This window comes from Andrographis paniculata, unplaced genomic scaffold, assembly GCF_009805555.1.
Source record: "Andrographis paniculata isolate CXL003 unplaced genomic scaffold, ASM980555v1 Contig66END, whole genome shotgun sequence".
NCBI classification, from domain to species: Eukaryota; Viridiplantae; Streptophyta; class Magnoliopsida; order Lamiales; family Acanthaceae; genus Andrographis; species Andrographis paniculata.
Window position 1 is genome coordinate 2,118,743 of NW_026137602.1, and position 15,978 is coordinate 2,134,720.

Here is a 15,978-nt window from a genome sequence, read left to right on the forward strand (position 1 = left end):
TTGGTACCATTGGCAAGCTGTCAGTCCCACTTTGAGATGTTAATTTATTAGGTAAATTATTTTTTTAGTTCCTAATTAGACCTTATATATTTAGTTCTGTAAGTGGAGTTTGTCGCAATATAGTTTTATAAGTGGAATTTTTTTGCTGTTTTAGTTCTCCAACGTTGGAGACGTCCGCGTGGCTCGTCGGAGGCCACGTGTCCGCCAAGTCAGCAACACCCGGCGAATACGTGGATTTTATTTTAATTTTTTCATTTTTTTTTAAATTTATTTTTTTAAAATTTTTTATTTGTTCCAATTGAAAAAAAATTAAAATAAAATAAAATAAAATAAAATTCAAGTGTCTGTCAGGTGTTGCTGGCGGGCACCTCGCGGACACGTGGCTTCCGACGAGCCACGCGGGCGTCCCTGGCGCAGAGGACTAAAACAACAAAAAGTTTCCACTTATGGATTAGTTTGCGACAGGCTCCACTTACGGTACTAAAATGATAAGGGGTTCAGTTACGGGACGAAAAAAACAGTTTACGTACCCTAATTTATTTGCTTAGTTTTTATTATTATTATTATTCATAATTTTTTTTAATTTAAAAATATCAAATTGAATATTCAAGTTTTTTATATATTAGATTAAAATTTTAATTTATATCACATTAAACAATTTTTTAATTTAAAATTTTATTATTCAAAATAAAAAAAACACCGTATATTTATAAATTTTAATAGACTATTCAATCTTTATAAATTATAGTACTATATTTGTTTTGTGAATTGTTTGAATGACCATTTTTGAGCTGAGGTATATAGAATTGTGTAAAAAATATAAAAATAATAAAGATGTATCATAATATTAGGTTTTTTAGAAAAATGTGTGTTATTTTGTATAAAACATACCCAATATTCTCCTATACGAACTTCGTTCAAAACCAAGAATTCTCATACTTCATGCGTATGTTTCTTTAATCGAGTTTTCCCAGATTTTATTATTTGAATTCTGTATTTTTTGAAAAAGTTATATTTTTTCCTCTCGCAAAATATCCCATCAAATATTATTTTCATGTAAACCCAGACCAATTTTTCATTACTTTTTCAAGTTATTTTTCTAAAAATATCATATTTAACTCTAATATTTCACAAAAAGTATTATATAGAAAAATATCATTAATGTTTCGTACAAATGATTTATTTATTTATTTTTTAGATCTTTTCAAACTATTAAGGGTAAAAGGCGACATAATGCACTTATTAAATACTCTATCTTTTTTAAGTAAAATTATGTAGATTTGATTGAATAGGAAGATTAAAAAGATTGATACTCCCTCCGTCTCAATACAACAGTCTTGTTTACCATTTTTTTTCGTCTCAAAACAATAGTCTTATTTTTTAAATAACTGTATCACCATAAAATTACTCATATTTTTTCATTCTTATTACACAATTACCACTACTTTTTACACTAATACACTTACAAGGACAAAAAAGTCTTTTATCTATACTTTTTACCAACTACCAATAAAATTATGCATAGACAGATAAAAATTATTTATTATAAATAATTTGTGCATAAGTTTAACAGATGATCAAACAACAAGGAGTGATATAATTTTAGCAGATGAATGAAGTATAATACTCCATTTGTCTCAATTCAAAGTATTATGTTTATCATTTTTATCTGTTCCATTTCAAAGTATCATCTTACTATGTCCGTTTGTCCCACTTCAAAATATCAATTTCCTATTTTAGAAAAAATAATTTACTAAAATACTATTAACTTTTACTTAAATTACAAATATACTATTACATATACAATTACTTTATACATAAAATCAAATAAAAAAAATTATTAAAAACTTTTACACATTAACTATTTCTTAATTTACTAAGACCTCAAAATGTCCTTTTAATTTGGGATGGAGAGAGTATTATATATAAACTAAATGCACTCAATCATGTGCGGCAGACTTAGAGGCGTCGGGTTTTGAACCTATGACCTCACGGTCATGAGTCTAATTCAACGCTACCGGACCATCCCTTACGTGATTATTTTTCATATTATGCATAATTTTTTGATAATATAATATATATATATATATTTTATAATGAATTATTAAGGTCTTGTTTCTTCAACCCCAATTTTGGGGTTGTCCACTGTCCCCCAGTGTCTCTGACGTGCAGCTTTTATCTTTTTTTTTTTTTTAAAAAATATATAATTTAATATTTATTATAATTATAGAGTAAAAAAATATATACAATATATATGTCATTTTATAGAGAATAAAATTTTCTATAATAAAAATAAATAAAAATTTAAATATATATATGTTGGGTATAATATAAATTTGTAATCAAATTATACAATATAAATTTTATCAATTAAATTTAATACACATTTATATTATTTTATTCATTATTCATCAAATCAATACACATCAAAACTCCCAAAACCCCAACCAAAACCAAACACAAAAAAAAAAAAAATCAAAATTTAAACACATCCCAAAATTCAAATTAAAACCAAACCCAAATTCAAATTTCTCCAAACCCCCGTTAAGAAACACACCATTTCTATTTATAAAATTAACTTTACACACTCCTTAATTTATTTTTTTAATATTATACTAATTTACAAAAATGTCACAATTATTTATAAATTCAATCTTTTAAAAAAAATTCACTTTATTAATTCATTCATATATTTTTCAAAATATTCATATTTGCATTACAATAAGCCAATATGATACTCTATTTTCTTCGTTTTTAAGGGTCACATTTACTCTTTTGCATCATTGTATTTAATATTAAAAATATCCTTATTATACAAATATAATTCTATTAGTATTATAAGACACTAATAATAGTAGTTTTGCAGCTTTTTTTTAATTTATACTATATTCAAATATCAACCTGTAAAAGGTAAATATCAACCAGACGGAGGTAGTATTATATTTTTTAAAATTATGTTCAACTCAAATAAGCATATATTTTATGAAAAGGAAAGATATATTATTATAATATGATAATGAGCTGATGTAGATTGATAGATTCATACAACCACATATGGAGAATATTTAGTACCATACATTTAATTCTATCCAACAAATATATATAAGAGACATGAATTATTCAATAAATTGAGGTTAGGCCCTGCAGTTACAACACATCAACAATTGAATTGACTTACACAGGACATTCACACCTTTTGGTTTGAATTTGGTATTAAAATAATATTTACGAGATATTTTATAAAATATATATATTTTTTCGAGATACGCAGAGTTTAAATAGTAAAATTTAAAAAATTTAGGGTAAAAAAACATATTCCTAGGTGAAATGATTTTTCATAAATTTATTAAAAAATATTATATATAAACACATTAAAAATATATATATATATTTATCTATTCATAAAAAGTTTGGGTGTGTTTCTTTTGGTTGAGTTTGAAAAAATTTGGTTTGAGTTTAGTATTAAAATAATGTTTGATGAGATATTTTGTGAGAGAAAAATATATATTTTTTTCGAGAACAGCAAAGTCCAAATAGTAAAATTTGAAGAAAATTATAATACATATTTGTTGAAACATGTGATGTGTATATTATTAGTATGTATAAACAAAAGATCATATATTATGGTATGTTAACACATGATATGTATTATCAATAGTGGCATATATTGTATGAACTATTGTCATGCGCGGAAGATTTATATTAAACTATATTATATTAACATTAATAGTGTATTGTATGTCTGTTATGTATCGTCTCTTTATGCACTGTATTTTTATTATATAAGATAAATTGGGTTTTATCCGCCTATTTTATATATATATATATATAGATATTGGATTTTGAGCTAAGATTTGAAAAATAAAAATTTTGAATTTGAATAGTTATATGATGTGATATAAATGAATATTAATGTGATATTTTTAATATAAAATTAATTTTTAATATAATATAAAAAAAAATAAGTGTTTGATTTGATATTTTAAAAATAAATAGAATAAACAGTGTATTTAGGGGAAAATACCCAAAACAAACACACCCTAGATGTAATGTTAGTAAAGTGGTGAACGTAGGATGTCAAATGATATCCCACTAACCCCAACATCTATACGGTGGGTGAGCAAAATATCCGAAATCCGAAAATTTAATCCGAATCAAACCGAAATTTAAAATTTGGTCGGATTTTTTGGATTTTCAGATTGGATCGGATTGAAATTTTAACAAATTTTGAATTTTCGGATCGGATCGGATCGGTATACTTAAAATCCAAACAAATCCGAAATTCGAAATATAATATTTTAATATATTTTTTTATTATACATATTTAATATTTTATTAGAAAATATTATATTTTAATATAAAAACTCAAATTTATTAATTATATTTTAATATATTAATTTTTATATATTATATATATTTAATATTATAAAATAATAATAAAATATAAAAGAAATTTAAAAATTAAAAAAAAAATAATAAAAATATTTAGAATTTCGGATTTTTTGGTTTGGTTCAGATTTTTTAATTCGGATTACGGATTTTCGGATTTCAGACTTCGGTTATTTCGGTTCGGTTCGGATTGAGTTTTTCAAAAATTTTAAATTTTCAAATCGGTTCGGATTTTACCAAATCTGAACAAAAAATCCGAATGCTCACCCCTACATCTATCTATGCAACGGTTGAGTAATGAAAAAAATAAAAAATTACTCCGTTAAGATGATTCATTTGATTAAAGAAATTTTAGGTAGTGTAATTTAATAGGTTATTATAGTAATTATAATATTATTTTTTATTATTTTTAATATAAGTGGTGGTGTTATTTTTTTTAAAAATAAAAAATAATATATATGATTAAAATAAATCTAAATATTCTAAACGTTATGTTTTAAAAAAATATATAATATGGATATTATTTTATAGAGAATTTATGTAATACAAATAAAAATATATTTATTTATCTATAATTAACATAAATTAATTTTATAAAAAATGAGGAGGTTTAAATATGAAATAGAAATATTTATTTATTGAAGAGAGATACAGAAATAAAAGAGTTTTGAATAAGTCAGATTTAAAATTTAATTAAACTGATTTATAATTGTTAAGTATATTTAAGATTATTAAATTAATAAAAAATAGAAAAAAATTATCTTATGTTGGACGTATTGAAAAAAAAAAAAAAAAAAACGAATCATCTCTGGGGAGACAGAGAGTAATATTTTAAAAATTATTGTTAGGATTGTTAGAAATTTTAGGGGAAAATAATGAGATTGTCTTATTGATCATCAAAATAAGAACTTATACATAAACAATATAAAACAGACTCGATAAATTTAAATCTAAGTAATTAATATTTGAATAAGATCAAATTTAGATATAAATCTACTAAATTTAAAACTAAATATCTAAAATATCTCGAAAAGGATCCTGACACATAAAGACGTCATTCGACATATATGTTTTGTTTAGTATAACTTACATTGTAGCCGAAATTTACTATGTACATATTCAATTGAAGATTTACTCTGTACGCCTTGAATATTGCTGAATTATGTAATGTTAGTAGAGGTGGCTTCAATTCCTTTTTTAAGTCTTTTCTATTTTTTATTATAAAATATTTTTGAAAATTTACTCAATAGGCACTTGTCCATTTTAAATTACATTGAAATAAATAACCTGAAATATTCTAATTCTAATTTAATATAAAAATGTATTAAAACATAAAAGCCCTTAAATAAGCAAACCGATTACACATAATGCATAGATAATTTCATCCAAAGATAATGCATAAATAAGTGTTTGTTTGGGGAATTGGATTAGATTTTCACTATTCATTCCATTTTATTTCCCAAAAAATATTAAATCAAACACATATTTTTTATTTTTTATATTATAACAAAAATCAATTTTATATTCAAAACATCACATCAACGCCTATTTATATCACATCATGCAACTATTCAAATTCAAAATTTTTACTGTTCAAAATCTAAATCTCCAAACACACTATTTTCCAAGATGATCATTTGTGTAATTTTAAATAAAGATATTTTAATATATAATATTTTATTAAAAAAATAATGTTTTCTTTGTGCTCATTTGAACTGAAAATGAGTTTTAATAAATATATTATTATATTGATTAATTGTGACGTAAAATATAATTATTTTGAAAAATATGCGAGTGTATTAATAAGGTAATTTTTTTTAAAAAAAATAAATTGAATGAGAAAGTAGTAATAGCATATTTGTAAAGAATATTTCTTCCGTCCGTTTCTAAAAATCATATTTACCTTTTGCGTCATTGTACTTAACATTAAAAATATCCATATTTTTGTATAACTTTTTTCTTTTACAAATGTCCTTCTATTAGTATTATAACACACTAATGGAAGTATTTTTGTAATTTTTTCTTAATTTGTATTAAGTTTTGATATAATAATTAATATTCAAATATCAACACGCAAAACGTAAATGAGACCCTTAGAGCCGTACGGAAGTAGTTATAACTTTGGTCGATCCGGATGTATGGGAGCAAGACAAATATATATAATCTTGTATCGGCACGCAATAGGCTGCAAGCATCCCTGTAGTCTATATTTCGCGGTTGGTGCCATGCAATAAATCGACAACTTGCTACGCAATATTGTAGCTGTGTGTTGTGCATTATCGATCTTTTTGTGTATCGTCATTTTATGATACAATATATATATATATATGATATGATATGATATAATACGATATTGATGGCGAGAAGGCGACCCGACTAATTGTAATTGAGAGTGGCAGGTGTGAGTAGGCATTGATTCATAATTAATATTAATGGGTTCCCATGAAGATGAAGGAGCACACACCAGACAGACAACACAGACATCTCTGCAACTGCAACTGCAACTGCCATTGCCATTCCCAATCCAGCTGTGTCTTTGCTGCGAGCGAGCCAGCAACTAACTTTATTACTCACTTGTCGAGCTGTAAATGAGCCGAACAGAGCCGAGCTTGTCATGTTTGAGCTCGGCTCGTTAAGGACTCGAGCTTGGCTCGTGTTTGTTCGTTAAGAGATACGAGATGAAATTTTTGTTTGAGCTCGGCTCGTTTAACAATTTTTTTTGTTCGTGTTCGGCTCGATTCGACTCGGTTTGTTAAGAGAAATTTTATTTTATATATTTAATTTTTTTATAAAAATTTAAATTTAGTTAATTATAATTATAATTTTTATTAATAAATTTAAATAAAAGATAGAATGAAATATAATAGTTATAGAGATATATATTTATTAAATATAAAATTATTAATTTAATTTTTTTAATAAATACTATCGAACGTTCGCGAACAAGGTCCAGCTCGTTCGTGAGTGACTTGTATCTATTGCTGTACCTCCATTCTTAATTATTCCCTTTTTGAATAAATTCACGATACCATCGTGTAGTGCCAAATTAAATCAAGACCACATTAATTTAAATATATCAGAGATGATCATTCATTTATAAATTAAAATAAGAATTACCTACGGGCGGAGTTTGAATTCTTTTTACGTGGCCGAATTGTTTTTATTATATTCCCTCGTCCATTTACCATGTTCATCTTTCCATATTTTCACAATTTTTCTTTTTTTTTTTATTTGATTTTTTTTAGATATGAAAATAATTTAAAACTTAATTAAGATAAGTATATTTGGACAAGTAAATTAAATATTTGTAATAATATTAATTTCTTTTTCTAAATCAATAGGGCGATTGATTATTTAAATTTTAAAAATTGTACTTATATATTATACAAAAATAAAAATATTTAAAATAATTAGGGGCCAACACCTTGGCCCCTTTAGCTTTGAGTCAAGGGTATTTACTTTGCTATTTTTATTTGTACAAGTCGAAAGTATTTATTTTTCTTTTAATTACACTAATATTAAGGGTAAAATAGATTTTACATTTATTTATTATACTACACATCTATAAAATGTCAATATATCTAAATTCGCGTGTAAAAATCAAATAGGTACCTTTCATTCAGACAGAGGAAGTATTTAATGAAGGTGTGTTGACGGCTATACTTTTACGTGAAATTGTGGAATATATTTGTGATACTCTGGAGTTGAGCCGGTGCTAGGCCTCCGATATTGTATAAAGATTTAATGGATTGAATAGAATACTCATGTAAAAAATGTGCACATTCTTTTTCATAAGTCTACTTGAGGGAACTCTAGAGTTAAATGTGCTGGCTCTAAGGTAATTTGAGGATAAATGACTATTTGGAGAGTCTCTCAAAGTGTGCGTGAGTGAGAACAAAACCGTCAGAAGACTCGTGTTTGACCTGTGGAGCCAGTCTAATCCCGATACACCCGGTTAGCGCGGCTTGTTGAGCCGAAGTGTTACAATTGGTATCAGAACTAGCCTGTAACAACCCATAGTCATTAACCGAACTGTTGAGGGGCATAGTGCTTTGATGAATCCTTGAATGCAATGTGAACGTCATATTTTTAAATAAGGAAGAATGTGATAGCCCCGGTGTTTCAGAAATCTTCCAGAGTGCGCGTGAATGAAGACAAAGAAATGACTGAGACCAATCTAATTCCGACACATTCGATCAGTATAGCTTGCGAGTTGAGATGTTACAATATTACCGATATTACCGTCCAATTACTAAATAAAGAAAAGTATCTTTAGTTATCTTGTACCTATCACTCCACTAACAAGATTTAAAATAAACCACGGCGTTTTGTTTTGTGTTTGTTTGTAGGGTTTTTATTCAACTTTTATTATTAATGAAAGTAAATATTATCTCAAAAGTATCAAATTAAGTATCTATTTTTATTTTTATACGAAAATTTAATTTTATATTTAAAGTATCATATTATCTATTAATATTATATCAAATAATTATTTTAATTTAAAATTTTATTATTCAAAATTCAAACTCCGCAAACAAACACTAGAATTTTTTCTTTTTACTTTATTTAATATTCTTTATAAAAACATATACTACTTCCATGCACCTTATATTAATTGCTTGCTTTTGTTCCGGCGTGTTTTTAAGATGCTATAATTTTAATAAATATTTGTCTTATTTTTTGTTTATTTTTTTATAATTTTTTTTATAAATTATGTTTAGGATGGTAAAATGAAAAAAAAAAAAAAAAAAAAAAAACTATTAGTAATTTTTTTTAAGAAAAAAGAGAGAAAAAACATTTAAAATAAAAATAATAAAAATATTTATAATGTAAAGTGTTGTTTTTATTAAAAAAATATCACATCTAATAATTATTTAATTAATAAAAAAAAAAAAAAAAGATTAAACATACTCCAACTAACCTTACTCAATTGTACCTATCACTCTGTTCTTAGAGTGGGTTTGGTACATATATAGAATCTATTGTATAGAAATGATAATGAATAGGAGAAAATGTGAATTAACCTAAAAAATAAGAATTGATTTTTTTTTTGTTTTAAGCGTGGAAATTTGCAGTTGCTGTCCGAAAGTACGCACCGGATAAATTTTCGGCTGAACCTAATACCTTACAAACTAGGTCCGACAAGACAAGTTATACTAGACGAACCATGTATGACAGGCGAACCTTGAAGCGTCGAGATTTGAACCAATGACCTTACGGTCACAAGTTCATTTACCATGACCTAGAGAATTGATTGTTTCGGTTTGATAGAATGCATGATTCAATAGAGAAATATAAGAAATAATTAATTGTCATCTAATCAAATATATATATACAAAATAATTTAAAATTATGATGATCGACAAAAAAAATATAAGTAAAATTCACCATCAATTTCAAGAAATCTCCAATTGCAGTGGTCGATGGTAGCGGAGAAGAAAATTTGGGGAAAAAATAATCGAAGATTTTTTGTGCGTACTTTCGAGTAGTAGCTCCATGTCATAAAAAACAAAAAGATTATTGATTATAGTGGTAGTTATGCTATACTTTTAACTTTTTTTTTAGGGTAAACTGTTTTTTTAGTCCCGTAACTAGACCATTTTTATCATTTTAGTCTCGTAAATGGAGCCTGTCGCAAACTAATCCCATAAGTGAAAAATTTTAGCTGTTTTAGCCCTTCGGCGCCGGAGACGCCCGCGTGGCTCGCCGGAGGTGACGTGTCCGCCAGGTGTCCTGCCAGGTCAGCGACACCTGGCGGACACGTGGATTTATTATTTTTTTTTATTTTTTATTTTTTTTAAATGTTTTTTAAAATTAGGCCAATTGAAAAAAAAATACAAATAAAATTAAAAATAAGTTTTAAAAAATGAAAAATAAAAATAAAAAAATCCACGTGTCCGCCAGGTCAGCGACACCTGGCGGACACATTACCTCCGGCGAGCCACGCGGGCGTCTCCGGCGCCGGAGGACTAAAACAGCGAAAATTTTTCACTTATGGGACTAGTTTGCGACAGACTGCACTTACGGGACTGAAATGGTAAGGGGTCCAGTTAAGGAACTAAAAAAACGATTTACCCTTTTTTTTATTTTAAATAATTTTCAAAATATAACTTCTATATAATATTATATTTTTATATCTTCTCAATAAACGAAAAAATATATTTATACATTAATTTTTATGTTTTTTTTTATATATAAACAATTTACGCAAATTATGTATATATTTTTTTATATTATTTCATTTCAGTTTTTTATGTATTTCTAATTACATATATACATTATATCATAATTCAATTAAAAAAACAGTCTATCATTTCAAACAAAACATCACATAAAAATATTTTACATTTTTAGTTTTATTTACAGGGTAAACTGTTTATTTAATTTCGTAACTGAACTTCTTTATCATTTTAGTCTCGTAGTTGAAGGTTGTTTTAAAATAGTTCCGTAAATAAAAAAATTTCGCATATCTCGTTCCCCGGCGTTGGAGGTGCCTGCGTGGCATGCCGGACGACACGTATCCGTCAGGTCAGCGCCACCTGTCGGACACGTGAATAATCTTTAATTTTATTTTTAAAACGTAAAAAATATAAAAAGACAAAGTGAACAAACTTACGGATTAAGATAACTAAATAATTCAATTAAAATTTTTAAAAATATTATAGATTATAAAATTTAAAATATAATTAAAGTGTATAATTATTTTTAAAAAAAATTAAATAAAATGAACCAAAATGAAAATACTTTAACATTTATGTGGGATATTTATGTCGGATGAAGAAAATATAATTTTATAAAAAGTAAAAAAAATAAAATCTTATATTTTTACATATTTATATAAAAATATATTCATTTATTTAGAATAATAAATATGATTACGGATGACATCTACTTTAAAAAATATTAAAAATATAGTGTGAACCACACACTAGTCACTGTGTAAACGACAACCGACATATACTAGGTTATATACCTTTCATATAGGCTGGGAAAAAGACTTCCCAAAGACTGAAAAATTGCATTCAATAGAAAATTCGTGTATGTATTATTAAAAAGGGTAAAGTATTTTTTTAATCCCGTAGCTGGATCCCCTTATCATTTTAGTCTCGTAAGTGGAGTCTGTCGCAAACTAGTCTCATAAGTGAAAGATTTTCGTTGTTTTAGCAATTTCGTGAAAGTCTATTTTGGAAAAAAAAAAAAAAAAGGACAAATCTACTACCTCCGGTAATGATATATTGCGATAGCCAAATTACAAAAAGCAAAGGGGAAAAATAGAATTTACAGTGATAAATTCCGACATATCCGATACATACACAATACTGTGAGACAATTGATCACTAGAGGGGTTATGAATGTTGACTATAGGTCAATAAGAAAACCTTGCGGATCTGCTAACCAAAAGGTTACATTGTGATCAAATGTGTAAATTGCGAAAGGAAATGGATCTGCAATCCATGAATTAAGAGACAATTACAGTGGTAACCCAACCAAATCACTTGGAGATCCCAAATATTGATTTAATGGGAAAACTAAGATGTAATAGTTGGCACAAACACTCTATAACCATTCCCTAAAAAATAACGAGTGTTACAATGTGCAAAGTGGTGAGGTTGAGTCACTGACTCTTAATAATGCTGAAAGTATAGTTGAACACTTTAAGATAGGATTACCTATATAAGTGTGAAGTGCGGGCCGCTTCAAATAAAACACTTATGAATCCAAAGATGTGATCCATGGCCGAAACGGATCAAAACGTGAGAACAAAATGAGGTTGAGATAGCGGCATGTCAATAGTATTGACTAAAATGTACACAAATGTGGAATAGTTTAATGCATCGTGTCAACTAGGCCGCTGGTACATACAATAATATTGACTAAGGAAGGTTCAAAGCCACAAACTACTTATTCCGACGTGTCGATGTCTCAAGAACTGAATTGTGTGTTGTCCGAATTAAAGGGCTTTTCCATTCATATGGAGGATTGTTGGGAATCGGTTAATTATTTAATCGATAGAATTTAATTTTAAACTAAATTCATAATTTTCTAATTTTCGGAACCGATTATTCGGTGAGTTGAAATGCATGTGAGTTGTATGGTGGTTATTAATAATGTAGTTAGGCATATAAATGTTGGTAAACCATAGGCGCGTACCACTTTCCGGATCCAAAAATTAAAATTAACATGCATGTATAATAAATTATTATTTGAAATTTCAAAATTCAAATAATATATTTATGACCGGAATTAAATTTGGTGTTTATGACCGGAATTAAATTTGGTGTTTATGACTAGACGTTACCAGAATTAAGAGCCGACGATTTCGGCTCGGCATTTAAACTCCAGGGGGTGTAGTGTGTATAAAAGACCCTCTCCATCACTTCATTTTACACACCAAAGCTTGAGAGTTTTCCCTAATCTCTCCCTCTCTAATCCTCTCTTCTCAGGCAAAGCTTTCGGCGAGTTCTCTGGTTAAGTTTTCCTGCGACTTTCCGACCTCTAGCCTCCCAACACAATGTGTGTTTCCCTCGTTTTAGTTCGCTGGAGCACCGTAATATTGGGGTGCCACCTAATTTGGAGACGAACGTTGTTTTATCTTTGGAAATATTGCGCCACGAACCGGAGCCACTACCGGGGCGTATTCGTTTTTACGGACAGAGGTTCCACCTCGACTCGACGTGATTATCGAATTTATTTCGATAATTTATTATCGAGATTATCGAATTTATTTCGATAAAATTGTCATGATTATCGAATTTATTTCGATATATTATTATTGATATCAAATTTTATTTTTCGATAATTATTTAATATTCTCGCGGTATAATAATTTTCTTACAAGCCAAGCCACGTTAGCAACAACAGGCCAGCATGACAAGTTCGGCAGCAGAGGATCATTTTAATGAAAACGTTTTACTTGCGGGACTATTTTCTAACATGGTTCATTAAAGTCCTAAAATGATAAAATGAGTAATATACAATATTTTTTTTTTTTTTTTTTAAAAAAAAGGCAAAGCCAAGGAACCTAAATTAGAAACTCATTAATTGTCACCATTCATCGTAAAAGGCATATTGGTTTTAAAGAGTATGGATATATCCAAGCATGTTTTGAAGAAAAATATTAATTCTTAAGCACCAAGTGCTATATTATTGTCATTGTCAATGGTAGCCAATGGAAACTCAATTCAAAGTATGAGACATTGGTAAGATCCTACTTCATCAATTTCAATAATCAAAGAGTAAATGGATAGATACTTGTACCAATCAAATGATTTGCTAGCCCTTAACAACATTACTTAACCATATTTTCCAAAGCAAATGTTAAATTATAACTTTATCTTTATAATTGTGCCATAATTAATTTAAAATTTCTAACAAAAGATAATCAAAATCACAAGTCATTTTCCCATATCTTTTTTACATTTACGACATCACCAATCTTTATTATATACAGTTGAAAAGGTTTATGTTACTTTGGCAATAAAAGTCAAACCTACACAACAACACTCTAAAATGAAAGTAAATTATAATTGACTTTTATTCTGCATAACACACAACTGTCAATCTAAATATTTATAACAAAAATTAAAAACAAAAAGAAAATTATGTTGAATTGTTAAGTGATAGTTATTGATTGAATAATTATCAAGTTTTAAATTTCATTTTTTATGTAAATGCTCGAGCGAATGTGTCTTTCTTGTGCTTAATGAGAAGCATATTTTGTACGGGCATCTTATTGCGAAGTTTCCTTAAATTATTTCGATGTTGTGTTGACCTACAGAGGTATTCGACACCTGAATTTGCTTGCGCAACACCTTCTGCTGCTTCTCGATCAGCCAAGCTATCCATCTGACAATATGATCGTATAGTCCTAACACCATGTGCATGCCGATGCCCCCAATGATCCCGTATGAGATGGAATACGTTAAAGGCATTAGTATTATGGTGACAAACGCTGGCACGGCCTCTTTAATGTTGTCCCACTCGACATCCTTCACCACTCTCATCATCAACACCCCGACCATCACGAGAGACGGGCCTATGGCCCACCGCGGCACGCTAGTGATCAAAGGGGCAAAGAATAAAGACAATCCAAAATAGATGGCTATGATCACCGCCGTCAATCCTGTCCTACCTCCTTCTCTGATCCCGGCCGTTGATTCTATATATGTAGCAATCGGGGAAACTCCTAAGGTTGATCCCACAATTGTCGCACTCGCATCAACCATGTAGGCCAAGTACTCACCCTCAAAGGTTCCTTGGTCATCCACAAGCCCCGCAATTTCAGCCATTGTGTACAATGAGCCCGTCATCCCTAGAACGTCGACGTATAGCAATGTAGCCAAGGCTACCCATACTTGGCCCTTGTTAAAATCGTTGAAGCTAATGGCCCAAAATATGGACTCAATTTTGGGGAGGATTGCTATATTCTTGAAATAATTGTAGTTTGTATCTCCAAGAGGTGTGTGTGGAAAAATTGTGACCGAGGTTGTCCTAAACCATGATATTATTGTGACAAAAATCATTCCGTATATCATGCTTCCTTTGATGTTCTTCATAAGGCCATAGCACATTATAACAAAGCCCGTGAAGCCTAACCAAAATTTCGGGCTTTGCATTTTTCCGTCAATACATCGACCATTGATTGAATCTACAGTTCTACAAGCAGAAAGGGTGACCAGAGTAGCTGGATCTGGGCCTACTAGGCCTACGCCTTGGTGGGCTTGTAGCCCTACAAAGGCAATGAATAGCCCAATGCCGGCCGCAAAAGCCAGTCGTACTGATGTTGGTATGAGCCGAGCCAACTTTGCACGGAGCCCAAAAACAGAGATGGCGAAAAAAGCGCAACCTTCGAGCAAGACCACGGCCATGGCAGTCTTGTATGATATCGGCCCGGAGCCATGGAAGCCCACTAAATTATATGCCACGTATGCATTGGATCCCATGCCCGGGGCTAAGCCCAATGGGAGATTAGCTAGTAAGCCCATAGCCAGTGACCCGATCATGGAGGACAAAGCCGTGGAAACAATAAGGTCATTTCTTATCTTAGAAAGACATTTTTCATAACCAGCATTAGATTTGAGGGTACACTCAGGACTGATAGTTTGGTTCTTAGGCGACGAACAATCGGCCATGGAGCATGTCCCGCCGGAATCCGCCAAGATGGTGGCATTGACCGATATAATATAGGCCATGGTGAGAAATGTGGCGGTGGCGGCGCGCAATTCGACGGTGAATGATGTCTTTCTTGCCTCTAACTTGAACAAGTTGCCAATTTTGCTCTTAGAAATGGTTTCATCTAACCTTTTGTGCATTGTGTGCTTTTCCTTAGGCTTTGGATTATGAAAAGTTTGCAACTTCTTGTAAGAAGTTTATGATGGAGAATCAAGAATGAGTACATATTATATGTATATGTATATATATATATTGGACAATCTTTCAATTAAATTAAAAGAGAAAAGACAATGTATATATATATATATTTTTATTTGTGTATAGGACAAAGACAATCTTCGAATTAGACAAAATCAACTAATACTTTTGAAATGATAATATATAATTTATAGCCATATGCCCGTATGGGATTGGTAT

At 29.2% G+C, this 15,978-nt stretch overlaps 1 protein-coding gene across 1 annotated transcript; it reads right to left on the bottom strand.

Annotated features, from left to right (window-relative positions):
* Window positions 1-14,015: 14,015 nt before the first annotated feature.
* LOC127263099 (adenine/guanine permease AZG2) lies at window positions 14,016-15,701 on the bottom strand. The gene has a single exon (XM_051292051.1). The coding sequence runs from the start codon at window positions 15,699-15,701 to the stop codon at window positions 14,136-14,138; it is 1,566 nt and encodes a 521-aa protein (XP_051148008.1). The 3' UTR covers window positions 14,016-14,135.
* Window positions 15,702-15,978: the final 277 nt, after the last annotated feature.

Excerpts from the sequence above, each read along its gene's own strand:
- LOC127263099 (XM_051292051.1), bottom strand. The coding sequence starts at position 15,701 with ATGCACAAAAGGTTAGATGAAACCATTTCTAAGAGCAAAATTGGCAAC.